This window comes from Hippopotamus amphibius, chromosome 16, assembly GCF_030028045.1.
Source record: "Hippopotamus amphibius kiboko isolate mHipAmp2 chromosome 16, mHipAmp2.hap2, whole genome shotgun sequence".
In the NCBI taxonomy this organism is placed as follows: Eukaryota; Metazoa; Chordata; class Mammalia; order Artiodactyla; family Hippopotamidae; genus Hippopotamus; species Hippopotamus amphibius.
In genome coordinates, this window is record NC_080201.1 from 916,561 (window position 1) to 943,035 (window position 26,475).

The 26,475-nt window shown below is 62.6% G+C and overlaps 3 protein-coding genes across 6 annotated transcripts in view; 2 read left to right on the forward strand and 1 right to left on the reverse strand.

Moving 5' to 3' along the window:
• Positions 1-430: 430 nt before the first annotated feature.
• APRT (adenine phosphoribosyltransferase) lies at positions 431-2,847 on the forward strand. 3 transcript variants are annotated; one of them, XM_057713681.1, is made up of 5 exons: positions 431-583; positions 697-803; positions 1,895-2,028; positions 2,278-2,356; positions 2,476-2,847. In XM_057713681.1, exons 1-5 carry the CDS (start codon positions 504-506, stop codon positions 2,616-2,618), a joined length of 543 nt encoding a protein of 180 aa, XP_057569664.1. In that variant the 5' UTR covers positions 431-503; the 3' UTR covers positions 2,619-2,847. The 3 variants fall into 3 exon arrangements, with proteins under 3 accessions (XP_057569664.1, XP_057569666.1, XP_057569667.1); XM_057713683.1 differs by having other exon boundaries at positions 2,610-2,847; XM_057713684.1 differs by having other exon boundaries at positions 1,934-2,028.
• Positions 2,848-3,007: 160 nt separating this feature from the next.
• On the reverse strand, positions 3,008-7,400 carry CDT1 (chromatin licensing and DNA replication factor 1). 2 transcript variants are annotated; one of them, XM_057713185.1, is made up of 11 exons: positions 7,127-7,400; positions 6,587-6,712; positions 6,356-6,507; positions 5,644-5,841; positions 5,404-5,549; positions 5,146-5,246; positions 4,595-4,783; positions 4,181-4,333; positions 3,897-4,098; positions 3,422-3,598; positions 3,008-3,172 (listed from the first exon to the last, which is right to left on the reverse strand). In XM_057713185.1, the coding sequence occupies exons 1-10, from the start codon at positions 7,361-7,363 to the stop codon at positions 3,435-3,437; spliced, it is 1,668 nt and encodes a 555-aa protein (XP_057569168.1). In that variant the 5' UTR covers positions 7,364-7,400; the 3' UTR covers positions 3,008-3,172; positions 3,422-3,434. The 2 variants fall into 2 exon arrangements, with proteins under 2 accessions (XP_057569168.1, XP_057569167.1); XM_057713184.1 differs by having other exon boundaries at positions 3,008-3,598.
• Positions 7,401-21,613: 14,213 nt separating this feature from the next.
• PIEZO1 (piezo type mechanosensitive ion channel component 1) overlaps positions 21,614-26,475 on the forward strand; it is a 52,982-nt gene continuing 48,120 nt past the window's right edge. Inside the window, exon 1 of the mRNA XM_057710722.1 lies at positions 21,614-21,919. Coding sequence (XP_057566705.1) covers positions 21,856-21,919 — 64 coding nt within the window. The 5' untranslated portion in view covers positions 21,614-21,855. The remainder of the gene's footprint in view (positions 21,920-26,475) is intronic.

Below are 26,475 nucleotides of genomic sequence, written 5' to 3' on the forward strand. Positions count from 1 at the left end.
CCGGCCGCTGTGCCCAGACCCGCGCCCTCCAGGCTCCGCCCCGCACCCCCGCTCGGCACCCCTCCTTGCTCCGGTCCTCAGGCACCGGCGCGCTCCCGGGGGAAGGCCCGGGCCGGGGGCGCGCGCGCTGCAGGAGCTCAGCCGAGACCCGCCGGAGGCCAGGAGGGCGGGCGCGGCGGGTGCGCGCCGCCCGGGGCCCGGGGTGCCGTCAAGGCCGCCCGAGACCTGGACCCGGGCGAGGATGTCCCCGCAAGTCCGGCCGGGGCCGCGTAGACGCCGTACCCCGGCAGCCCCGCCTCACGCACCCGGGTGTGCTCGGGGCCCGGGAAGCGGGCGCGCACCCGCCCCCCGCCCACGTGCGACGGCGGCCCCGCCCCCGGACCCAGGCCCGCCCCGCCCCTCGCGCCCGGCCCCGCCCCTCGCGCCCGGCCCCGCCCCGCCCGCGCGCAGGCGCGGAACCGCCCGGCCCGCTCCTCGTGCCCGCGACACGCGCGGACGCGGCGATGGCGGAGGCCCAGCTGCAGCTGGTGGCGCGGCGCGTCCGCAGCTTCCCCGACTTCCCCATCCCGGGCGTGCTGTTCAGGTGCGCGCGGCCGGGCCACGCGGGGCCGCGGGCGGGCGCAGGGGCGGCGGGACGGCGGGGGCCGGGCGGCTCTGCGGCGGCCCGGAGTCACCGCGCCGGTCTCTGCGCGCCAGGGACATCTCGCCCGTCCTGAAGGACCCCGACTCCTTCCGCGCCTCCATCAGCCTCCTGGCTGGGCACCTGAGAGCGACCCACGGCGGCAGCATCGACTACATCGCGGGCAAGTGAAGCGACGGCGCCCGCCGGGCCCCCCGGCCCCCCCAGGGCTGCTGGCGTCTGCCGTGCGCGCGCGGGGTCGGGGCTGCTTTACCCTGGGCCGGGCAGGGCGGGGCAGGCGGAGGGCGGGGGCGCCCCACTCCTGCTCCGGGGGGCTTTGGGGAGTCCTTCAGGGGGCCCGCTGGACGCCCTAACGGTGCTCGGGTTGTACGACCCCGCTGCCCCACCCCGACTTCGCAGCCCTGAGAGGGGCGACAGGCTCCTCCAGCGGTCTGGGACCGCCTCTGCTGGGTGGGTGCCGGCGGCGGGGCTGAGGGCAAGCCCCCCAGGTTCCTGGCCCCCAGTCCTGGACGGGTGGGGCCCTAGGGCTGAATTTCCCCGGGGGGGTCCAACGAGAATCCACTAGGCCGTGCATGCTTTCTTGTGGTTTCACTGGTGCCTGTTGAGCGCCTGCCACGTGCCAGGCCCCATACCCAGTGGTGGCTGTTAGAAAACCCCGGAGTTGGTGCAGGATCCTGGCAGTACCTGTTTCTCCTCGACAGCCCCACCCCTGACCCGCCCTGGGCTCCTGGATGCCCTGAGGGGCCACAGCACTGCCCTGGAGGGGAGGGGCTCCGATTGGCTGAGGAGTCTTTCCTCCAGAAGCCCTCTCTCCCTAACCACGCTCAGGAGGCCCTGAGCTCCCCCATCACAGCTCGGTCCACCCCCACGAGGTGGCCAGTGCAGTCACTGCCTCTCCTTCTGGACCAAAAGCTCCTGGGCAGAGGCTGAGCCCGCCTGCTAAAGGCGTTTCAGGTACCACAGGCCGCTGGTGAACAGCTGAGCTTTGAAGAGAGGTCAGGTGACTTGCCCAGGCCGCCTGGCTATTTACACTGCTGTGCCAGAGTGGCCCCTGACCTCCGGCTCTGCAGCACCAGCAGGCCCTGTGTGGTAGGTGACCTGTCAGCATTCCCAAAGCGGGTGGCTGTCACTGGCCGCTCATCTGGAGCCAACAAGGCCGTGTGTCCTGCTTGTCAGTGTCCAGCCCTGACCCATGGGGACCCCAGTGCTGCCATGCCACGCGGCTGCCCCCAACAGCCCAGGTCTCGCCGACAGGCCTAGACTCCCGCGGCTTCCTGTTTGGTCCTTCCCTAGCTCAGGAGCTGGGCTTGGGCTGCATTCTCATCCGGAAGCGAGGGAAGCTGCCGGGCCCCACTGTGTGCGCCTCGTACGCGCTGGAGTATGGGAAGGTGAGAAAGCTGGGGGCTGCCTCCGTGGCCCCGCCATTCCCAAAAGGAGAGTTGTGGACTCCGGCAGAGCTGCCGTGGCTGGAGTGGACACGGGAGCTGAGAGGCTGAGGAGCTGGGCCGGGCTGACACAGCCAGGAGACAGGGTGGGTTGGAACTGGGACAAGGGTGGCCCCTCGTCAGGTCCCCAGCTCTGCCCACCAAGGCCGTTTGGGGGAAGCTTGTGGGTCACGTGCTCACTTCCGTTCACAGGCTGAGCTGGAAATCCAGAGAGACGCCCTGCAGCCAGGACAGAGGGTGGTGGTTGTGGACGATCTGTTGGCCACTGGCGGTGAGGGTCTCCCCAGCAAAGCGGGCCTGCACTGTGTCTGGCGGGGGTGGGAGAATGGGTCTCGGCTCCCTAAGTTTCCCCGGAGCCCATCTCCATGCCGCCCCTTCCTCCCCCGCCAGGAACCATGCGTGCAGCCTGTGAGCTGCTGGGCCAGCTGCAGGCCGAGGTGCTGGAGTGCGTGAGCGTGGTGGAGCTGACCTCGCTCAGGGGCAGGGAGAAGCTGGGGGCTGTACCCTTCTTCTCCCTCCTGCAGTACGAGTGACCTCGGCCCCAGCCCCACACCAGCTGGAAGAGGAGAGGACCAGCCTGGCCGCCAGGGGACACTGGCCGCCCGCCTGGACGTCATCTGTGCCTGCGGCTGAGTGACTTTCTCCAGGGCAGGGCTGCTGCCTGGGGGCCTGCTGGGGCTTCTGGAAGCCCCAAGGCCTGGAGCCAGTGGCCTGGAGCTGCAGGCTCGCTGACAGTGGAATGAGAATAAACACATTTCTGGAGCGGAGTCCCCTTCTCAGCGTCGGGTGGGCAGGCGCAGGGGCCCCAGGCAGCCTGGGTGCTCTCTGATGTAGCGCTTGGTGGCTCTCGAGTCCTGCAAGCCATCTGCAGCCCACCCTGGCTTCGCCCGCTGTGCATTTCATCACACACACGTGCTGACTTCAGACAACTTTATCATACACTTCTAGAGGCCAAGTACAAAAACCAGGGTGTGGGTGGGCAGGGCTGGTTCCTTCTGGAGGCTCCAGGGAGAGTCTGCTCCTTGGCTCGCGGCTCCTGTCAGCACGTTCCAATCTCAGATTCTGCATCTGCCTCCCTCCGAGGACCCTGTGTGACACCCGGCCCACAGGGATATTGCAGGACCACCTCAGGACCCAATGTGGACAGCGGGGAGGGTGACTGCCAACCACAGCCCCTCGTCCCCACTCTGCTTCCCTGCGCCCTGGATAAGAGGGGAGCCTCCGCCACGCTGGCCAGAGCCCCAACCCTCACGGGGACTCAGGACAGGGAAAGCAAAGTGCATCATGTTCCTAAAGGAAGTAAGACACGGGCCCAGCAGCCCGGCTGTGCTGGCACCTGTTGGCTGGGCTCACAGCGCCTCCTCGGCACGGGCAAGGCGGGCCAGCCGTGCCGTGACACCTGCCAGGTCGGCGGCCTTGTCCAGCTTGACGTAGGTGTCGGCGCGGATGCGGTGGAGGCTGAGCCAGTCGGGCAGCAGCTCAGAGAGGAGCTGCACATGCTTCTCCATCTCCCCTGCAGAGACAAGGGGCATGTGAGGCTATGCCTCCCGTGACGAGATACGGAAGGACTCCAGCAGTGACCACACAGCCTCGCCAAGGAGCTGGCTCTCCCACGGAAACCCCACGGGGAGGCACCCAGCAGCTGAGGCACCAGAAGCCTCGGGCATGTCCTCTGGGGCCTCAGGGCAGGTGGCAGGACCACAGGGGCCTCGAGGCTGCAGGAGGCAAGGGGGGCCAGACAGCCTCCGGAGGTGACCCCGAGGGCACGGTGCCCACCCGCATCGGGGACACGGGCAGGGCCCCGCACGCACCGGGGCTCATGGCCGCGCGGTAGCTGCCCACCATCCTGGCGCAGGCCACCTCCATGGTGAGCGCCGGCTTGCGCTCCGCCACGAAGACACTGCGCAGCACGCGGGCCAGCTCGGGCAGCCGCTCCAGCCGCTGCAGCCGCTGCTCCTGCTCCGGGCGCCGCGTCATCTGCGCCAGCTGCTTCTGTGCCTCCTTGGCCCGGATCTGCGTGGGCACGGGTGGTCAGGGTCTGTCCCTCCCCTCTCCCCTGTCCCCTCCCCCCGCTGCAGGGATGCCAAGCTCTCACCCGCTCCAGCAGGGCCTGGGACACCCCCTTCAGGGTGGCAGGCGGAGCAGCAGGCGGCGTGGCCGGCGGGGTGGCTGGCAGTGCCGGGCTGGGGGACCCAGGGCTGCTCAGCTCAGCCGTGCGCTGGGCCAGGGCGCTCAGGGCCTTCTCCATCTGCAGCCGGTCAGAGGCACGAGGTCAGGGGAAGCCACCCCCGTCCCGCCGCAGGGGAGGCCCCTCACACCCTGCTGTGTGGGCCTCTCCAGGGGTCCTCTGGGCAGCCCGGCTTCATCCCGGCACATGAAGGGCAGAGCCTGCTGGTGGGCGGTGTGCCCCTCGTGGGGAGGGCGTGTCCCACCACCCTGAGGCCCACGGCCAAGGGCGGAGCCTGTCAGGCGCCAACGTGGGGGTCAGGCCGCCCCACCCCGGCCTTACCCTCGGTGACATCAGGCTGCGGGCGCGGGCCAGCACCTCCTGGGCAGTGGCCAGCTTCTCCACGGTGGGCGGCTGGGGCAGCTCGGCCGGCTCGATGTCGGGCACTTCGTCCACATTGAAGCGGGGGTGCCAGCGTGTCAGCTGGTCCTCGGGCACCTCCATGGGGGGGTTCAGGGAGGCCAGGAAGGCCTACGTGGTAAGGGGGAGCACAAGGTGACCCTGGGCAGCCCTGCCTGGGGGTGTGCAGAGCTGTCTCCGTTCCTGTCCCAGCTGGGCCGCCTAGGGAAGTTCTTTCACCTCTCTGAGCCCTAGGTGCACAGCGGGGCTGAGGACTCTTCCTGAGCCTCCCGGGGCCGGAGGCCACAGCCCCGAGCTCCCTGCTCAGGCCAGGGTCCCCACCCAGCCCCACCCCCGCCCACGTGCAGGCGGCCACGGAGAGTGGTCAAGGGGAGACCCCTAGAATTCAGCCTCGGGAGCCCGTTTCCTGTGGGGTCAGATGGGGCCGTGACAGCAGGGACGACGTGTGCACCGAAGCCGCGGTGCCCGCTCACCCTGTGATGCTCCCGGACGCGAGCCACCAGGTTCTGGCCGAAGGCCTGGCGCCGCTGGAGCAGGCGCGACGCCGTGAGCTGGGGGGCCGCACCGCCAGCCTCTGCAGGGAGAGTCCAGGCCTGAGCCCCGGGGCCGGGCCTACCCAGCCGCCCACCCCACGTCCATGGGTGTCTGACGAGGCCCAGTGCCCGGGGCCTCACAGCTACATCAACACCGTGCAGCGTCCCAGGCGGGAACCCGAGGCCTGGCACACTCACGCTGGTCCAGCAGTGGCTCGATGGTGAGCTGGTAATCGGACCTCCTGACCCCGTCCTTGAAGGTGGGGATGTGGCGCTCCTGGCGGAAGCGGTAGGAACCAGGGTACACGGTTTTGATTTGGCCCACGTTGCGCTCCTCAAAACGCCTATGGGACGAGGGTGCGGGGGTCAGAGAGCTGGGGTCGGAGGGCACACAGACTCCAAGGGCAGGACTAGGCCCTGGCCCGCCCCCCCACTCACTTGCGCATCATGTCCTGGACACCCTGCTTGACCTTGGCAAAGGTCACGGTCTCAGAGCGGTTGTAGAGCATGCCCACGATGGTGTCCATGCTGCGGAACATCTCGGCCAGCACCTGGTACTTGTAGGGCAGCACGAGGCCAGGGGGCCCTGGCTGGGCCAGGGCGTGGAAGCGCTGGTAGGCTGGCATCTGCTCTCCACTGCCAGGGAGGGAGGGGCCTTGAGAGAAGAACCAGGCCCACCCCCTCCAGCACCCAACAGTAGGCAAAGTGGCGGTGGAGACCCCAGAGCTGGGGGTTCCGCCCCCGCCGACACAGTGCACACCACTTTACAAAGCCCCTACGTGCCCCCCGTCTCCCAGTGACGGGCACTACTAGGGACAGAGACAAAAACCTGGCTTCACACCAGCGGTCCCTGAGGGAGGCCCCGACCACCCCAGCCCTGGCTTCTCTGTCTCTAAGAGGCAGAGGCTAACCACGTGACCCGGAGAGGACACACGTGGAGCCGGGCAGCTGGTACCCAGTGAGTGCGGGCTGTGGAGAAGGCCCAGAGGCAGGAACTGGCCCCTCTCACAGATGGAGGCCGAGACGACGGGACTGTGCGGACCCCTTGGAAGGAGGGGCCCTGCACCCCCCACCCTCAGCACGGCCCAGCCCCGCTAGGCCTCCCACCAGCCTACCCATTCCTGGGCACGAGCCGCCCCCCAGGACTCACCCTGGCCCCGCTGGGTGTCCCTCGTCCTCCGGTGCGCTGGGCTCCCCCACATCCTTCGCTGCACTCGCCCTCAGCTCCTGGACCCGGGCCCCCAGCGCCTGTGCCCGCTGCAGGCACGACCTGAGCTCGGAGAGGGTGACCTCTGAAGGGACCTGGGGACACAGGGTGCTGTCAGCGCGCCTGTCACACCAGCCCAGTCCACCTCCCCTGCCTTCAGTCCAGCCTCCTCACCTTGTCCTCCTGGGCCGCCAGGCAGGGCCGCTGACCAGCTGAGAGGGCGGCCTTCTTTGTCTTCTTGCTCTGGGGAGAAGAGTGCTCCGGGGAGCCGGGGGCTGGCGGGGAACTGGGGCCAGAGACCTGGTGGGAAGGACCCCAAAGGTGGTGGAACCACAAGACCCCGGGGTGCACCACATCGCACAAAGCGTTTGCCTGTCCCCCCGGTTTACCAGGACACGCCGCGCTCACGGCCAGCTCCAGTCACCCAGGCCTGACCCCGCGCCCAGTCTTGCAGACGAGCCTGGTGTTTGCCAGCCCACTGGGCTGTGGCCCTCCCCCAGCACCAGGCAGCGCCGGGACCCCAGCCCTGGCCCTAAAGTCCTCCGGAAGGCGCCCAGGTGCGCCCAGGTGCGCCGCGCCCAGGTCGGGGCCCTCCTCCGGGGCAGGTCCCTGCAGCAGCCCCGCCCCCCCACGCCCGCCGCCGCGCCGCCTCCCGCCCGTCGGTGCCCCTCCCCGGCCTCAGTCTCCTTCCCCCTCGGCGCCCCGCGCCCTCACCGCGTCGGCCGGCAGCCGCAGCCTCCGGCGCGCAGGCGGCGCGGGCTCGTCGCGCGTGGGCTCGGCGGGCGGGCGGGCGCGCTTGCGGCTGCTCCCGGGGCCGGGGCGCGCGGCCGGGGCGCGGGGCGCGGGCTTGGCGGGGCTCGGGGTGCGCCAGGCCGGCTTGGCGCGCGTGGGCGCAGCGCGGAGCCCGGGACGGCGGCGCGCGAAGAAGTCGGTGAGGCGGCGCTGCGCCATGGCGGGAGCGGCGGCGGCGGCGGCGGCGGCGGCGGGAGCGCGGGCGGAAGGGGCGGTGCCGCCCGCGGACTTTCGCGCCGCTCCCCGCCCCGCCCCCCGCGGTGGGCGGGCCCCTCGGGGGCGGGGTCTGCGCGGAAAGGGCGCGCCGGGCGCGTGCGCCGCGGAGGGTGCCGGGCACGGCCTGCGCCAGGTGTGCGGACCGCGACGCCGCGGCCGCGGGGTGCGCCTCGGTGGAGGGGGTCCCGCAGGGTGGCGACCGGGCCGGCAGCGCTGAGTGGCACCCTTCTTTGAGGGCGCACCTTGCGGGGATGCGCCAAGCTGCCGTTTTTTTTTATTTTTTTATTTATTTTTTTTTTTGGCGCACAGGCTTAGTTGCTCTGTGGCATGTGGAATCTTCCCAGGGCAGGGCTCGAACCTGTGTCCCCTGCATTGGCAGGCAGATTCTTTACCACTGCGCCACCTAGGAAGTCCCAAGCTGCCGTTTTGAAAGCGGACGCCGCTCTCGCGGGGCTGCGCCCTTCTCGCCCGCAGCGCGCGGGGTCCGGCGGGCTCCGTCCCGCGGATCCTGCCGTGGGACCGCGGCCTGGGAGGCAGCGGAATCGCAGGGCTGCCCTTGGGAGGGGTGAGGCTGAGACGGCAGTTTTGCTTGGCCACCTTTTCCCGGTTTTCTGTAAAGAGCGTGCACTGTGCCTTCACAGACGCGAAACGTAAAGGAACAGAAGCGTCAGCCGGGCCGGGGCCTGCACAGTGGCCGCGTGGGAAGGGTGGGGGCCGGTGAGACGCGCCGGTAGAGCGGCGTGGTTTCCCGCGCACGAGGAAAGGCGCGGCGGCTGGACCCGGGTTTTGTTGCCGCCCAGCAGCAAGGTATGCGCGGGCCGAGGCCGGCACGTTTAAGGCTGCACTTGGTTACGGTTTTGTCTTGGTGTGAGTACTCTGAGCCACCGAGTAAAATGTATTTTTTAAAATGTGTTGAGGTAGAGCTGATTTAGAGTGTTGTGTTCGTGTCAGCTGTACAGCTGTGTGATTCCGGTATACACGTGCACAGTCTTTTTCCTGTTCTTTTCCGTTATGGTGTATCCTAGGAGACTGGATACAGTTCCCTGTGCTGCAAGGTAGGACCTTGTTGTTTACCCATCCATTCTACATGCAACAGTTCGCATCTGCTGACCCTAAACTCCCGATCCATCTCTCTCAGGTTCCCCCTCAGCAACCACAAGGTCGCGCTCTGTGAGTCTGTTTTGTACATAAATTCATTTGCATCATATTTTGCTTAGATTCTGCAAATAAGTGATATCACGTGATAGTTGTCTTTCTCTGTCTGACTCACTTCACTTAGTATGATCGTCTCTAGGTCCATCCATGTTGCAGCAGATGGCATTGCTTCATTCCTTTTTATGGCTGAGTAGTATTCCATTGTATATATGCACCACATCTTCTTTATCCATTCCTCTGCCGATGGACATTTAGGGTGCTTCCGTGTCTTGGTTATTGTAAACGGTGCTGCAGTGAACATAGGGGAGTGTGTATCTTTTTGAATTATAGTTTTGTCTGGATATATGCCCAGGAGTGGGATTGCTGGATCATATGGCAACTCTCTTTTTTGTTTTTTGAGGAGCCTCCGTACTGTTCTCCATAGTGGCTGCACTGATTCCCTCCAGCAGTGTAGGGGAGAATCAGTGCAGTTTCTCCACACCCTCTCCAGCATTTGTTATTTGTAGACTTTTTTTAAAAAGTATTTATTTATCTATTTGGCTGCGCCAGATCTTAGTTGCTGCACGTGGGATCTTTGTTGCGGCACGCAGAATTCTTAGTTGCGGCATGAGGGACTTTTTTTTCTTTTCTTTCATTTTTTCTTTTTTTGGTGTGGCATGTGGGCCCTTAGTTGCGGCATGTGGGATCTAGTTCCCTGATCACGGATTGAACCCAGGCCCCCTGCATTGGGAGTGTGGAGTCTTAACCACTGGGCCACCAGGGAAGTCCTTGTAGACTTTTTTTTTTAATTTTCTCCTTCCTGCCTGCCTGCCTACCTTCCTTCCCCCCCCCCCCCCCCCCCCGCATTCGTTCTTCACTGCTGCTCACAGGCTTTCTCCAGTTGTGGAGAATGGGGGATACTCTTTGTTGCGGTCTGTGGGCTTCTCACTGCGGTGGCTTCTCTTGTTACAGAACACGGGCTCTAGGTGTGCGGGCTTCAGTAGTTGTGGTGCACGGGCTTAGTTGCTCTGCGGCATGTGGGATCTTCCCCGACCACGGCTCGAACCTGTGTCCCCTGCATTGGCAGGCAGATTCTTAACCACTACGCCAGCAGGGATGTCTCCCCTCTAGACTTTTTAATGATGGCTGTCTTGACCTGCGTGAGGTGGTACCTCATTGTGGTTTTGATTTGCATAAAATGTATGTCTTAATCAAAACAGTGGTTGGGGATTGGAGGCAGGCATTGACCTGAGTCACAGTGGAGCCAAGTCCAGCCTGCTGTGCCTTAAAGAGGGACAGCGTTTGGGAGTCTAGACCTCCCCGGGGGCCTAAGCCGCAGGCGTAGCCTCTTTTTAAGATCAGCGGCGATAAAGGGACCCTGTACATCTCAGCTCACAGCTGCTCATTAGGAGGGAGGGCGCTGTCTTCTCTCAGCAACAAGGTGGTTCCCACTCCCTGTTTCACATTTTGAAAACAGAGAAACCCCTGGTCTGGAGAGGTAGCGGCAGGAGGCCCTGACCACAGTGACTGTTGGCCCTGCCCTCTGTAGAGAAGCTGGCGGGCAGGAAGTGGCCAGGAGGCCTCCCCGGGGCCCCCAAGGTGCTGAGCGGATGCCACCACGTCTCCTGTGTCCACCCACCAGCCTGGGGCCACAGCGTGGGCACTGGGCTCCTGCCCTTCCAGAACTGTATGGGGGCCCGAGGCAGGCCCCAGGGTCCTGAGAAATCCAGGGAGACACTTCGGGAGGGAACTCCCTTCCCACCTGGCCACCCCCTGCTGTGTGACAGGCACCCCCCGCCAGGCGTGTGCACCGCCAGGGGGCTCCAGGGAGGGAGGGCACTGCACAGACTTGCTCTCCTTGGGCGCAGCCCTGGGGCCTGAGCCCGGGGGCAGGAGTGGGCCTCTCGAGCCCCGCGTGACTCTGGGATGCGCTGAGGCCTAGAAGGACGTTCCCTGTGGTCTTGAGTGAAGAACATGAGTGTGAACCGTGTCTGCAGGTGTGGGGTGAGGGGCTAGGGACTTGGCACCCTCACCGCTCATGGAGGCCAGCGGGAAGGACCGCTCCGCTGCGGGCACCACCGTCCCTGCCCCGGCGCAGGCGCTGGCTGTGCCCCTGTGGCGTGTGTTTAATATCACCCTGAAGAGTAGGCACTTTGGGGCGACTTCATCGCCAGGGCCAGTTCCTTCTCAGAAAACTGCCCTTCACCTACAGCGATGGAGTTTGGCAGCCGAGGCCGCGCTGGGTGACGCCCTTCCCCCACACCACTCCCTGGGCTGAGAGGCGCACAGCTGAGCCAAGCAGAACCTCTTTTGGGACTCGAGTTGGAATCTCCTTCTGTCTCCTCTGGTGGCAGAAAATGAGACGGAAGAGGACGGCCACCTTCCACCACGTACGAGGAAACAGAGAGTGAGCAAGGGACCATGTGGCCCCAGACAGCAGCTAACGCAGATGGGTTCTTGTTTATTTTAATATTTATTGGTTGATTTGGCTGCACCGGGTCTCGTTGCGGCACTGGGATCTTCGTTGGGGCATGCGGGATCTAGTTCCCTGAGCAGGGATGGAACCGGGCCCCCTGGATTCGGAGCGTGGAGTCTTACCCACTGGACCACTGGGGAAGTCCCCTCCCATGGTTTTTAATAATTTCCAGTTTGATCTCTTGTGAGGCCCACTTTTTTACGAGGTAGCCTTGATTCCTTCCCATACGTTTGCCTCTTTTGCTTAAAGTGCCTCTGGGTGGGTTTCTGTTTCTTCCAACCAAAGAGCCTTGATTAAAGCATGGTCACAAAGGTCGGTCCATATGAGGTTGCATTAGTAAAAGTATAGAGAAGGGAGGTGAAAGTCTTTCTCTGACAGGCTTCTGCCTGACCTGTCAGGTTGGCTTATAGGTGTGGAAGCCTAAGAGGATATGGTCTGGCTGTCTGGCTGAAATGCCTGGATGGGAGAGAGACCAGATGGCAGAGGGGCTAGAACCCTGTCTGTGGGTGTTGGCCCTGGAGAAGTTGGAGGTCTGAGGCTGTGCCTGCATTCATTTGACCAACCGGGGCTCAGGGAGGCCTCTGGGAGGCAATGACATGTGAATTGAGACGTGAACGGCACGAAGGAGCTGCCAGGGAAGATCTGAGGGGAGGACTCAGAGCAGGGGAAACAGTGAGTGCACAGGCCCGGTTGCAGAGACCACGCAGGGCATGTCCCCTTTTATATAAGACAGAGTCCTGGAAGTCCTGCAGTGCCACTTCCGCCCCTCCGGTGGGATGAAGGGGTTGCAAAGGTCCACTGAGGCTCTAGGGGAGGAGGCATAGGCCCCACCTCTGGATGGAGTAAGGTCAAGGTCACACTGCAGGCTGAGCTGTCCAGAGGTGAGGTAGCAAGCTTTTCATGGTGGAGGACCACCAGGAAAAGGAGTTTAAGCACTGAATATTAACAGCCAAAGTGTGTGCGCTTAGCACGTGCCAGGTGTAGTCCTGAGAGCTTACATGTACTGCTGTGTCTGATCCACACAGCCACTAGGATGCTACAGATCTGCCCATTTCATGGATGAGAAGACTGAGGCCAGAGAAGTTGAACCACTTCCTTCAGGCCACACAGCCTTCAAGTGGCTGAGCTGAAATTCAAACCCAGGCCCCTGCTGGCCGGCCCAGCCATCTGGGCCCGCCATCCCCGGCTGAAGTGACTTGGTTCAGTCCCTCCACCAGCTCCTTGAGAGGCCCGTGGGCTTCATCTCTGCCAGCAGGGCCTGTTCTGGGTCTGCATACGTACCATCACTAGTTGTGGGCTAACTTAAATTTTCAACCTGGAGGTTGGCTGAGGGGACTGTCACGGTCTCCAGTTTGCTTGTCCTGCAGAATCCCTCAGCCTCACATTTGGCCTCTGATCAGGCCACAGCTGAACTTTACAGACCTCGGCAATCTGGTGCTGTCACTCCCTCCATCACTGTGCCCCGGTCCCGGCCAGCGTCAGTTCTCCTCGCCTAATCACGTCCCAGTGTGAGGCAGATTTTCTTCATATGCTTTGACCAAAACAACTCATCACAGCAGACTGGATGTGGAGTGGCTGTGAGAATCCAGCTGTCTCCTATTCAACCAGACAGTAAAGTGATTGGCAGAAAGTAAAAGAATGCCACTCTTCCCACTAAAATTTTTGTCTCGGAAAATACTTAGGTTTCATTTTAAAAAATATGGGTCTATTGTTATTTTTAATGATTTAGTACGTAATTTTTTTTAAGCCTTGGTTTTAATTTTTAACATGGCATATATTTTTAGATGTAACCACATCCACAAAAGCCCCCAGGGGGTCCTCAGAAATTTTTAAGGGTGTACGGCTCTTGAGGCAGAGCTGCTGTCTGGATGGGTAAAGGCGGGGACCTGCCGTAAAATGGCCCAGGGGGAATCTGGGTGGGTGACTGCACACAGGTGGCTGTGCCACCCCAAGCCTCAGTCTTCTCAGCTATAACAAGGGATGGTAATAGTACTTGGCTCAAAAGGATTAAATGTAGGTAAAGTGCTTAGCACAGTGACAGGACCACAGCCAGCTCAGATAGATGGGGCTTGGGAATTCCATGGTGGTCCAGTGGTTAGGACTCAGTGCTTTCACTACTGGGACCCCAGTTGGAACCCTGGTTGGGGAAATGAGATTCCTCAAGCTGTGCAGCACAGCCAAAGAAAAAAGTTAAAAATAGATAGGGCTTCCCATCCTCACCGTCAGCACCACCAGCACCATCATCATTTTAGCCACACTCCAGAGTATGAGTAGAATTGTGGTAGGTCCTGAGTTTGGACCACAGCCGTGTCTGACCTTTCCTGCCTTCCCTAGAATCCACGACCCCCCGGAGCTGCTCCTGCCAGCCTGCCCTCTCAGGCTCAATGGCTGGTCGCCACCTGCTGGACCTCAGCGCCATTTGCACGTCATGACAACCACCCAGTCATGTGTAGCACCTTAACCATTTTTAAAGCAGTTTCAGAAAACAAAAATAGCTGGCCTCTGCTGACGTGTGCTGGGTGCAGGCCCTGATCCCTGTGATTCAAATGCCTTATCTGTCTCACCCTACACGTGGCACCCCATTTTGGGGTGAAGAAGCCTGGACGCGTGGGGCACAGGGCGGGTGTGTCAGGGTGCTGTGTCTGCACCCCCACCTCTGCCTCCCAGTCTGCTGCTCTTCCTTCCCCGGAGACCAGACCGGAGTCAGAGACTAGGGGTGGAATCCAGGCTTTCAGAGACTCTGCTGAGCCCTGCAGACAGCCCCTCACCTGCAGCCACAGGGGAGCTTTTAATTGTCTTGGCTTGTAACGTGAGGTTCGTGGCCAAGTAATGGAGGCAGCTTTCACCTTCAGTGAAGGCATCCAGGTCTCAGCCAGGATGGATCTGCACTTGGTCCATCAGGCAACCTTGGACTCCACTACAGGATGGGACAGAGAGGGAGGCTGGTGCCCCCAGGGTGAGTCACCCAGGGAAGTCCCCCCCCCAAGCCTCGGTCACCTCATCCGTACCAGAGGGACCTCAAGGGGACCTGGTCTCAGCAGGCTGCTGTGAGAGTCCTGGAAAAGGGAACTGAGCCTGAAACTCCCACATGGTGATTATGAACACCAGCACACCTGGTTTCAGAGCTGCGGGGGGGGTGGGGGGGTGGGGGGGGGACGTGATGGGGGATGCTCTGTGTCTGGCTCCACTGTGAGTGTCTAGAGCACTGCTGTCCAAGAGAAATGTAACAGGAGTCTTGGGTGTAATTTACAATTTTCCAGTAGCTACATTAAAAAGGTAAAAAGAATCACATGACGGTAATTTTTAAAATATATTTTTATTTTACCCATTCTTTCCAAGATATTATTTCAACCAGTTGTCAATATAAACTTATTAACGAGATCTTTCACAGTTTTTTCATCACCACCAACCTAGTCATCGCAAAGTACTGATCACTAGTACCAGTCGTACCAAGTGTAGCGTGTATTTCACACCGACAGCATATCTCCATTTGGGGCGTGCTGAATTTTCACGGCAATACTCCATCTTTATTTCTAAATGATGAAATTGGAAAAGTGGACTCAAGCGCCCAGGTTGTTCTAAGTTGCCTTAAAAGTTTTCCAGGAACTGCGAAGGGTGTTAAGGTTAACGGCAGGCAAAGGCAAGCGGAGCCCAGCTCCCAGCGGTCCCCGCCCCCGTTTCGCAGGGCAGGGCCCGTCTCAGCGCAGCGGCCCGCGGAGCCCCGGGCACGCAGGGCGGGTGTGGACTACCAGGGCGCACGGGACACGGGGTGCGGCGCAGGAAGACGCTCTTGGAGGCCGGAGGCGACGGCAACCCTGGGCCCAGCCCTCCGGTGGACGCGCGCTCTTCAGAGCCCGTCCGCGGCTCAGCCCGGAGCTGCCAATCACAGAGGCGGAGACGCCGGGAGGCGGGGCGGGGGCGTGGTCAGCGGGGGCGGGGCATGGTTGTCCATCACAGCCTCGCCCAGCCAGGCGTGTGAGGGCCGCGTAGTGGGCGGGGCTTCCGCCAGGGGCGGGGCCGGGGGCCGTCTCGCCGCGCGCGGAGGCGGGAAGGTTCCAGGCGCTGCCGAGTTCCGACGTCAGGCGCGCACGGGCTGGCCCAGCCGCGGCGGGGGTCGCCGGGGTCACCTGGTCACTAAGGCCCCAGGGTCCTGTGACGCCCCGGCTTCCCTGCAGGGACCGCCCCGTGTGCTGACACCCGCCGCCCTCCCGGCGCAGCGTTTGCCCAGTAGGGCGTCCCGCGTGGCAGGGCATCCTCCGCGGTCAGACGTCGTCGCAGGGAGAGGGCCTAGACCTGCGTGAACAACCTGAGGCCGGGGGGCCTGTCCCCGGGAAGCCAGAGGGCCTGTCCCCGGGAAGCCAGAGGGCCTCCGCGTCCGCCCAGCGCCTCGCCTCCCTCCGCCAGAGGCGAGCGCGGGCGGCGGCCCTTCCGACTCGTGGGCAGCCTCCGGACGCTCCCGTGGGCCGCGGGCTACCCTCGAGGGGCTGCGGTGTCCCTCCTGTAATGTCCTTGTGGACAGGGCCGGGGTGAGCGGGGGTGTCCTGCATCCGAGAGCCTGAGCCTGGCAGAGCGGAAGCTTCGTTGGTGCCGAGAGCGCGGGCTCTGGGGCGAGGCGGCCGCCGATTCCGCGGTATTCACCGAGCTCCAGCCACGCACCGGCGCCGAGGGCAGAGCTCCGGGGACCACAGCCAGCGGCCGGGGGGAAACGTACCTTAAACGTGTATAAACAGGCCCCGGGAGAGCCTGACCTCGCCGGGGTGCACTGCGGAGTGAGAGGGACACTCCCCAGGGGCCTGACCGAGCAGAGTGGCCGGCCGGGAGCAGTCTGGGGACGCCGCTCTGGGGTCTGGGGGCCCTGGAGCTCGGGCAGTGAGGGCGATGTGCTGGTGGGAGAGGGCACGACCTCAGAGGGCATTTTGGTCTCTCCTAAGGGCAGTGGAGTCTGCCTTACGCCAGCCGTATTTTAAAACACTCTCTTGGCTGGGCCGGAAGCCTGGGTGGGTTGGAGCCAGGGAGAGGCAGACGCAGTTACTTGGGCAGAAGCCCACGGCTTTGGGTTAGAGGGGTGGGTGGACTCAGGACCAGGGCAGCTGCGGGCTCTTGTGTGCAGCTGCGTATGTGGCTGTGGGCAGGTGGCGGAGCTGCCCAGGAGGGCGTCCTGTAGGCCCACGGGGCAGCCTGCAGGGTGCCGACTCCAGGGCGGTGCTCACGGCAAGGACTGATTGGGCATGAGCACGGGGCAGAGCCGGTGCATCCGAGGACTGGGCAAGGAGGCCCAGCCTGGAACTTTGGGAGCTGAAGGGAGGGACGGTCAGTGTGGCCAGGGCAGGAATGATCACCAGCCCACAGAGGACTCAGAATACCGCAAACAAATTTGAACTTCCTTTGAGGCTGGTGGGAGGGAAACGCCGGCACATCCGTGTTATCAATAGGCCAGTCGGGTGCCGTGCGGAGGACGGTGTGGGGCGAGCGGCCTGGACAGGCCGTGGTAGCCCCGCTGCTGAGATGGGATGGCCATGCGAAGGGAGGAGGGGGTGAGTGTGACCCAGCAGGGCCACCATCTGACCACTGACCTGCTGATGCCCACCTGGTCCTCGCCGGCCTGGGGCAGACTGCGTGGTCGCTGAGCCTGCCCTGCCCCAGCCACCCCTACCTGCTGCTCTGCCCGGGGCAGCGAGGAGCTGCCCAGAGCACCCAGGTTGTCTGTCCTGGATTCCTTCAGGGTGTTCCTGGGATGGTGAGATCTCAGAATTCCACCCCCTTCCCAGCAAGCAGAGTGAAGAAGATGTGATGAATGGAAGTGGTGAGAAACACCTCTTCTCCCCTTAGTGCCTTGTTCAGTGCAGCCTGAGTGGGCCCCTGGCAGGAAGGCATCTCCCACATGGAGAGGCCCAGGAGTCCTCGACGCCAGCCGGGCCTCCCTGCTGCGTCCCGGGACCTGGCCGAGGGCAGGCAGGTCAGCCTGGGCGGTCCTTGGACGGAGCACCCTCTTTTCCGAGCTCAGTTTCTCCACGTGTTATAAACACTGTCGTGTTCTGGGTTTGCTTTCGAACCACTGGTACAGTATTGACCCCCAGCCCCCAGGTCCTCATCGATGAAGGGTGACAGGCCATCTCACTCAGGCCCCACGTTCACCTGCCTCCTCTGCCCTTCACTCCCCTGCTGTGCGCCGGTTTGGTATGGGCACTTTCCACAGCATCCCCACCTTCATAATCCTAAAAACTGTCCGGTGGTGGAAATGACCGCAGTTCACGCGGGGGGCCCTGCTTCACTCTCCCCGACCCAGCCGCTCCCCCTGCCGCCCCATCCCCTTTGCCTGTCCCCACTGCCGCCAGCTCAGTCCCCCTCCTGTGCCCGCCCAGGCAGAGCGGGGAGGCACGCGATGCTGGTGTGGGCCGGGCGGGCGGCAGAGGGCTGGGCGGAGCCGTCGGGCTCAGCCGTGCGTGTCACCTCTGTGAAGCCCCTCGCCCCACTTGCCCCGCTAGCCTGTCAGCCACGGGATGCTGGGCGCCTGCCTGGTTCGTCACTGTAGCCGGACCGTGTCTGCCGCCCAGGGCCGGGCCTTCAGCCCCCACCAGACCATTCTGGCCCGGGCCCTCCATCGTCCCGTCCAGCTGGAGTCCGATTTTGCTGCTGAGATGGGGGTAGGGAAACCACTGACGAACGTCTAAAAGTTGGCTTTGTGTGGAAAACCCAGTTACTCATCGGGCCATCTTTCCCCACGGTGTGGGTTCAGTGCCCACGCCATTCCTGGTGGTGGCTTGTGAAGGGCTCGCAGCCGCACACGCCCTGCAGGCACGCGTCTGCATGGCAGGCGCTGATTTCCAGCCTCCCGACGCAGCACCGACGGGGAGCTGCGGGTGCAGAACCAGGCGCCACTGCTGACCTGGTCCAGTCGTGTCCTGAGCAGGGGCAGGACCGAGGGCTGGGCCTTCGGGCAGCGAGGAAGCAGGGTCGCTTGGCCGATTCCGGGTGGGCAGGTGGCTGGGAGGGGCCCTGGTGGGACGGGTCCCACTATTTCCTGAACTTTCTCATCATCCCAAAAAGAAAGTCTATACCTGTTAAGTAATAAGTCCCCATTCCTTCCTCCCCTCAACCCCGGGAACCTCTAATCTAGCTTCCATTTTTATGAGTTTGTCTATTCTAGATGTTTTAGAAAAGTGGGAGTGTGTAAGACTTGTCCATTTGTGTTTGGCTCCTTTCGCTGAGCAGAGAGTTCTCAGGGCTCATCCAGGCTGTAGTGGCATCAGGACTTCTTAACGCCAAATACTCTTTCCTTGTGTGGAGGGACCACGTTTGGTTTATCTGTTCATCTGTTCATGGACAGTTGGGTCCTTTCCTCTCAGAAATCAGTTGTAAGTATAGAGACAGGTGAGGATGACTCTGTTATCCTTGGAGAAGAGTTAAACCCAAGTGACAGTGAGCCCTCTGAGGACACTCTGGCCCCGGCCCTTCCTCTCTCCGTGGGTGACCTGACTGCTCCTGCTCTTCCAAGAGTAAGTTACTATTTTTTAAATTTACTTTTTATTTTATATTGGAGTGTAGTTGATTTTACAATGTGGTGTTCGTTTCAGATGTACAGCTAAGTGGTTCAGTTATACATACATCTATCTGTTCTTTTTCAGATTCTTTTCCCACATAGGTTATTACAGAATATTGAGTAGCATTCCCTGTGCTGCACGGTAGGTCCTTGTTGATTGTCTGTTTTATATACAGTAGTGTGTATGTGTTAACCCCAAACTCCTAATTTATCCCCCCCACCACGTTTCCCCTTTGGTAACCATAAGTTTGTTTTCGAAGTCTGTGAGTCTGTTTCTGTTTTGTGAATGAGTTCACGTGTATCTTTTTTTTTAGATTCCACATGTAAGTGATATCATATGATATTTGTCCTTCTCTGACTTACTTCACTTAGTATAATAATCCCTGTGTCCATCCATGGTGCTGCAAGTGACATTATTTCATTCTTTTTACGGCTGAGTAGTATTCCATTGTATGTATGCACCACATCTTCTTTCTCCATGCATCTGTCGATGGGCATTCAGGTTGCTTCCATGTCCTGGCTACTGTGAATAGTGCTGCAGTGAACACTGGGGTGCATGCATCTTTTCGAGTTATGGTTTTATCTGGATATATGCCCAGGAGTGGGATGGCTGGATCACATGGTAGCTCTATTTTTACTTTTTTGAGGAACCTCCATACTGTTCTCCATAGTGGTTACGTTTCTATTTTAATCAACAAGTGTGGTAGGACCCTGAGCCATGGGGTGGTGGGGCAGAAATGGCTTTGGGCTTGGAATCAGGAAAGGTGGCCTCAAGGCCTGGCTTGTCCTTTGGCAAATGACGCCCCGCCTTGGGCCTCCATGTCCTCATCTGCAAAGGATTAGAACCTGCGTTACTGAGTGACTCCCCCGCCCCGTGCTCGGCAAGTCACAGGTCAGGAAGTTCTTCTGCTGACAGTCTGTCCCCACTGTGCTCACGTAGAATTTATTTTGTGAGTAGGTGACACGTATAGAGCAAACCCCACAACACAGGAGGGCACGTCCGTGACATTCTTGCCCTCCCGTCTGGCGGCGCAGCCCCACCTCTACCGGCCTGGCCCCAGTGGGTGTTCCTCCCAGCGAGTCCGCATCCACGCAGGCTGGGCGTGGGCCTACGCCTCTGCTTTTCCCCGTGGTAATAGTGTATGTTAGGGACTGTTGCCTATGGGTACACGGAGAGCTGTTTGAGTCCCTGTGGCAGGATACACTGTGATTCCTTGAACAGCTCCTAAGTTGGCCAGAACAGTGAGTTTCTTTCCAGCCTTTCGCTGCTCACAGTTCTTGGAAGCATGTGTCCTGCTCCTGTGCAGGGAAAGTGCTCTCTCTGTTCTCCAGCCAGACTGAAGGGTGGGGAGTGCTGTGATCCGGGTCCCCAAAGCTGCAGGGGGGGAGGGGCTGCCCACCCAGGGCTCTAGTCCCCTCGTCCTGATTCTCCCCGTCCTCCTGCTTCCCCCTCAGACTTTGCTCTTGGGGCAGAGTCTAAAAGCTTGTATCCTAGGCCTGAGAAGGACTTAGCTTAAGGGAGTGGTTTTTAAGCTTTTTGTCGTTTTTGCATTTAAACCCTTTATGCAAACAAGGTCCTGTGTGGGTGGACATCAGTGTCTCAAGGGGGGCCCCCTGCTGACCCCTGATCACCTCAAGGGCGTGCGCAGGGCAAGGGGAGCCCTAACCCCGACGCTTGTGTCTATTCTGCGTGTGTCTCTGGGCGAGCCCCTCCCCCTCTGCCCGCCTCTCTCCAGCCCACAACCCAGGTAAAAGTGCTGATGGGGGGAACCAAGGGGACGGATGGCAACCCCTCAAGGGTGAGTGTTACTTCGCATCACTTTTACATGGTCTCCTCTTACATCTGCACAGCTCTGTAGCTGGGCCCCCACCCCACCTCAGAGATGCCCACCGAAGCTCGGAGAGAGGGCTGGTCTCCTGGGCAGAAGGCCGGCAGCCGGGGGAGCCGCCGTGGGCGCCGCCGTGGGCTGTCCCGCGGTCACCTCTGTCGACGCTGCTGCTGCTGCTCGGAGACCGTGGCCACCTTCCCCGCCGAGGAATGGCCCCAGGCAGCCAGGTTCAGGCCTGACCTTGGGGGTGGTTCCAGCCATCGCTCTAGAGGCTGGGAATAGGCAGCATTTACGGGGGGGGTCCTGGGACTCTCGAGGAGCTGAACCCCACGTCCCCGGCCTCCTTTGGACGCTGACCTTGGGGAGGAACCCGAGGCTACGCGTCTCAAGGGGCCTAGAGAAAGTCCAGGGTCAGACGTGACTCCAGGAAGGAGCAGGTAGACGGAGAGGCTGGCAGCAGACCCATCAGCATCGAAACGCCGGGCTTGATGAAAGTCTGCCTTTCTGGCTTCGGAGGCGTGGGAGGGTCCGCAGGCTGGAGCCGGCCGTGCCAGCTGCAGGCTCTGGGCCTGCACCACACCCAGCAGCTTCCTCAGGCCCTCACCCGGTCCTGAGTCCAGCCACCCTCCGCGGGCTCTGCCTTGCACACTGAGCGGCTCTTTGTTTCCCTCCAGCCCAGTTCCAGGGTGGAGAAGGCTGAACGGGGTGGCCAGGTGAAGTGCCCGGCGCAGCCTGGGCTCAGGCCCTGGCCTGTCCGCCCAAGGGTCGTCGGCGCTTCCTTCCGGCGGCGGGGGCCGGCGCGGGGGGCAGCGGCCCCCAGGCCGCATCACACCTCACGGGGCCTCCGCGCCCCCCCCCCACGCCCTCCAGCCCGGCCGGCGGGGCCTCGCAGCCGCCCCACGGCCCCCAGGGGGCGCTGCGGGCCGCGGCCGCTCCCGCCACGCGGGGCGCCCTTGCGGGTGGGGAGCCGCCGCGCCGGGACCGGCCGCCCCCACGCGGCCCGGGCGGCGGCGCCAGGGTGGCCAAGGGTGGGGGGCTCCGGGACCCGCCCCCCCGGGCCGGCCAAGGCCGCGCGGAGCGGCGGCGGGGTGCCGGGGCGGGCCGCGCCGTCGGGGCGGCGCGGGGGCGGGCACGCCGGCAGGGCGGGGGCCGGGCCTATAAAGGCCGGCGGGCGCGGCGCGCGAGGAGGGAGCCGCCGAGCCGCGTCCGGCCCCGCTCGGCCTCCGCCAGCCTCCGGGAGCCGCGGGCAGGGCTGACGCCGCGGCCCGAGGAGCAGCAGGAGCCGCAGGAGGAGGAGGAGCAGGAGCAGCAGGAGGCGCGGGCGGGCGCCCCGGCGCTCGCGCCCCCCCCCGCCCCGCCGCGCGGCACGTGCGGCCCCCCCCCCCCGCCGCCCCGGGAGCCATGCGCCGGCCGCGGCTGCCCCGCGCCGCCCGCTAACGCCGCGCGCCCCGCGGGCATGGAGCCGCACGTGCTCGGCGCCGCGCTCTACTGGCTGCTGCTGCCCCTGGCGCTCCTGGCCGGTGAGTGGAGCGTGGGGGCGTGCGCGGCGGGCTCCGGGCTGCGACGCGGGGCCGCGGCCCCCGCTCCCGGCCCTCCGGCCCGGCCGCCCCGCGAGGCCGCAGCGGGCGAGGAGCGGGCGCGGGCGGCCGCGGAGATGCCCGCATTCCAGAAGCATGAGAGCGCCGGGGAGGCCGGGGCCCCGTCCGGGCGCCGGGCTGGGCGGGCGGCGGCGGCGGTGGGGCGGCGGGCCGGTGGCCCCCGGGCCCCCGCGGGGGCGGGCGAGGGCGGCGGCCCCTGTGGCAGGAGCGGGGGCGTCGGTGAGGGGGCACGAATCTCTTTTTCTCTTTCGTGTTAAAAAAAAAAAAAAAAAAAAAGCGCAAACTTGCATCACGACTTCCTGACCAATCTGGGAGAAGGCGGCCTTCCTGCCTGGAGCTGTTTAATCTGGAGCCTCGGGAGCAGGGCTAACGTCGCCGTGCCCTGGGCTCGGCCCCCCTCGCTCTTCCCCTTCCCGTCCCCACCCCGCAGCCGGACTAGGGCAGGCCGGTGCTCTGGAAAAATAGTTCGGGTTCCTCCCTGCCGCCCCGGTGCCCCGGCCTACTCCGCGGGGCTCCGGTGCGGCGGGAGGGGCCGGGCAGGCTCTGCCCTGCGCTGGGGGAGGGCATGCCCCCCAGAAGGCTCTAGTCGCCGTATCAGAGCCGAGGGTTCCCAGACCTGGCACGAGTGTCCCCTGCTTGCCATGTCATCGTGCGCCTTCTGGAAAGCTCCTCGTCGTGGTTCTCCGTTGTTCCTGGGCCCCCCCCTCTGCACCCTCCTGGCCTCCCTGTGCCCAGGGCAGAGTGCCCGAGACTCGTTTCACCCTTCACACGCCGGCCCTCCGCTCCCTCCGCTGGGGCTGTCTCTGCTGGGTGTGAGCTGGAAAGTGGTCTGATTAAATTAATTCACGGAAACATGGAGTGGTTTGCAATGGGAGTCTGCCTGTTGGGTAGAAATCCGTCAGACCGTGGTGGGTGTTGGTGTTTTTATTCTGAGAGCCTTTCCAGGGCCTCTTGAATCAGTCCAGAGGGACTCTGCCAACTTCTGTTATAGGTGGGAGCGGACTCCGGCGGGCCAGGACTGTGGGGACCCAGAGTGGCTTGCGCTCGGCTCCAAGACAGAGTGTGTTTTGATTGGTAGCAGAGAAAGGCGGTGAAACTTGGGAAAATTTTCAGGACGGGAATCAGTGAAAACCATTGAGGTCAGAGAAGAGCGTCTGAGTCAGCCTTGTGTGGACAGAACGGCCAGGAGGTGCTCCGGAGCGCGTGGGGTCAGCGGGCCTGTCTTTCCCTTCGTGCCTCTGGAAAGCAGACATTAACAGGCTAGCAAAACAGACGCAGCCGGATCGGGCTCAGAGCTGGTCAGCTTCTCGAAGGTGCGCGTTCGCCTCTGACGGCCCTGCAGTGCACCTGCAGCCTCCTCGGCCTTCAGAGACGGGAGGGAACTTGGCTAGGCCTGCGTGGGTGGGGGCTCCCTCCTGAAGGGCGCGCCTCCCCCCACGGTGCAGTCTCCGTGTTCAGGGCCGGCAGACTTTTTCTGTGGGGCTGGGTAGTAAATATTTTCACATCATGAACTCTTCTGATATTTTTTCCAACCATTAAAAAGTGTAAACACCACTCCTAGCTTGTGGGCTGTAGCAGAACAAGTGGTGGAGCCAGGCTCAGCCCCAGGGCCGGAGTTCGCTGATTCTGGGAATTAATCTGTGTTCTTCGGGCTCCTGGCTGCAACCCAAGTGGGTGATGGGGGGAGGGGGAGGGTATGTCTCTTGCTCTCTGCACGCAGAGGTGGCGGGCGCTAACTCAGGGTTCCCACCTGGGCCGTACTGGAGTCACCTGGGAGCTTTTCGCAGCCTGATGACGAATTGTGCGCTTGGCTCAGTTTTCCTGTAAACCTAAAAGTGTCCCCAAAATGAAGTCTATTGTTTAAAAGCCTGGGAGTTCCCTGGTAGTCCAGTGGGTAAGACTCCATGCTCCCAGTGCAGGCGGGCCGGGTTCGATCTCTGGTCGGGGAACCAAATCCCACATGCCCTGCAACAAAGACCCAGTGCAGCCTAAAACTAAAAAAAAAAAAAAAAAACCCCCAACAAAACAAAACCCTGATACCCAGACCACAGCCCAGACGGACTCTGTGTCTGGGTGTGGGCTTGGCCTTCCATATTTTTTCTTGAGCTTTGGGGGGAGGGTGACGTAGCGCGAGCCAAGAGCCCTGCTCAGTGACACCTGAGAGGCTGGAGGTTGGCTCTCCATCAGGGTGCACCGGCAGCTCCCGAGGGACCATGCTGTGCTGCTGGCTGGAGGCGGGATGTTAACTCTGCTGCCTTCTGGCTGCCCCTCACTCTGTGATGAGCTTTGGTAGAGTCGATGAGTTCTGCAGTGTTTCCAGTGAGCGGTGGGTGCTGGATGAGGCCGTCAGAGGGTACTGGTCAGACTTGTGCCTGTGCTGGCTCAGGCAGTGGCCGCGGTGAGGGTTTGGGTCCATGCTGGGGTGCCCTTCACCCCCCCAGACCCCGCCTCCACCTCCTCATCATAGGAGAGACTCCCCAGCCCGTCCCCCCCGCCCCCCCCCCCCCGCCGAAGGGTGATGGCCTTTGACGTCTCACCTCTCTGCAGCCCTGGGGGCTCAGGACCCAGAGCTGGAAGCTTCTGGAGAGATGTCAGGACAGAACACTTTGTGATTCCCATGGAACGGCGCCGCCCCCAGGCTCTGGACCTGGGGGCAGCAGGAAGGCAACACTGTAGCAGAAAGGCAGGTGGTTAGAAGGTGGTGAGGAGACAGTAACTGTATCACTGAGCGCGCAGGGTGGCAACATGGCCTCGGCCTGTAAGCACGCCCACCACAGCGTCACCTGCGCCAGCCTGTCACTGCTGTGTCACCGTTTAGAATGGGGACACTTCCTCCTTTTCATAGTGTTTTCACCATAACCGTCTCAACACCCCCGTGAGGCTGTCCGGAAGGCAGTGGGAAGACGGGGGCCTGGGGAGGCGGGGCCCTGTTAGGAACCCAGGCCTGAGAGCCCCCCTTCCCCCAGGGGTGACGCCCTGCTAGGTGCTGGCAGGGAGCCTGGGGCTGTCCCTTTTAGAGGCCCCCAGAGCGGAGGGTACGTCTCACTTTCATCTGCCGCCTTGGGGAGGAGACTGTCTCCTGCGCTCCGCTGAGGACTGAATAAGTAGCGGGACTCAGGTGCCTGGTTGATGGGACCTGAGAGGTCAGTGTGCATGCTCGGGGTAGGGGCTGGGGTCGGTCCTGGAGCTGAGGACGGGTCACCTTCGGTCATCCAGCAGGTGGCCATGCCAGCAGCATCCGGGCCCAGTGGGAAGGGTCCTGCAGGGAAGTCTTGGCCTGGGTGGGGGAGAGCATCTCGGATCCTGGCCCCAGGGCTGCTTCCTGGGCGGTGTCTCTCCGTCTGACACTTTCGGTGCTCAGAGATGGAGAGGGAAAGGGGCCCATCTCCCCTGAGTGCAGCCACAGGGGACTGCCGTCTGTGGCGGGGCCACCACAGGGCTTGAGGACATCCCCTCTCCTCACCCCCACAATCCTTGGGGCCCAGTGTGAGCCGCCTCTTACAGGAAGCCACTCTTGACCACCCAGGTCCTCAGAAATCCCCTTTTTCTTGAATTCAGTCAAGTACTGGTCTTTTCTTTGTTATCTACTTTAGGAATACATAGGCATTTTTTATGTAGATTCTTTGGTATGTTACCAAAGCGATTTCATTCTTCCTGGTGATGCAGACTCCAGGTGTTACAGAAGCGCATAAGAAGGCCGGAGCCTGAGGCTGTCCTGGAGCCTGAGGCTGTCCTGGAGAGGGTCGGTGCGGTGCTCTGCGTGTGAGCTCTGCCCCATTGCTGACCTTTGAACCCCTCTGAGTTGAGTTAAGCCTGTGTTCTGGATGAGGGACCTGGGGCTTTTGGGGGACTAGAACACAGGTGAGAAAGGATGACTCTGGGGTGAAGTCTTTTCCTTCCCAGGGCAGGTGAGTCCCACACCTGCTGGCAGGTTTTACCTGTGGGAGAACTGGGTGGGAGTCTCAGGGAGGCGAGGGGGAGGCTGGCCTTGCTGGAGGGGCTTGTGGGGGTCACCAGCGTCTCTCTTGCTCTGAACTTGCTGGGCCCTGACTGCCCTCTCTGGGCCTCAGTGTCGTCGCCTATAAACAAGACGATAAAGGTTTCTGATCTCGTGACCTTTGCACTGGGCGGGGTGGGGCAGCCCTCCCACACACAGTCCCAGGGGGTCGAGCAGAAGGGCCTCCTATCACCAGGTCCTGAACGCACAAGGCTGCCCGCGGGCCACGGGCCTTTCCAGGAGGGGAGGCGTGGTGTCCTGGGCCGGCCTGCTCAGACTCCTGTGCTCACGTGGGACCTTCCCCCAAGTTCATTCAAGTGTCCTGTCACCCGGCTCTCATGGGACGGAGCTCCGGGCAGGAGCCTAGGTTCTGGTTCAGGGCCAGGGGCAGCGGGCGTGGGAGGGGCTGGGCCCATTCTCCTCTGTAACCAGGCCGAGGTCTCCTTGGCTGTCAAGGGAGGTGTGGGTTCCCCCCAGTTCC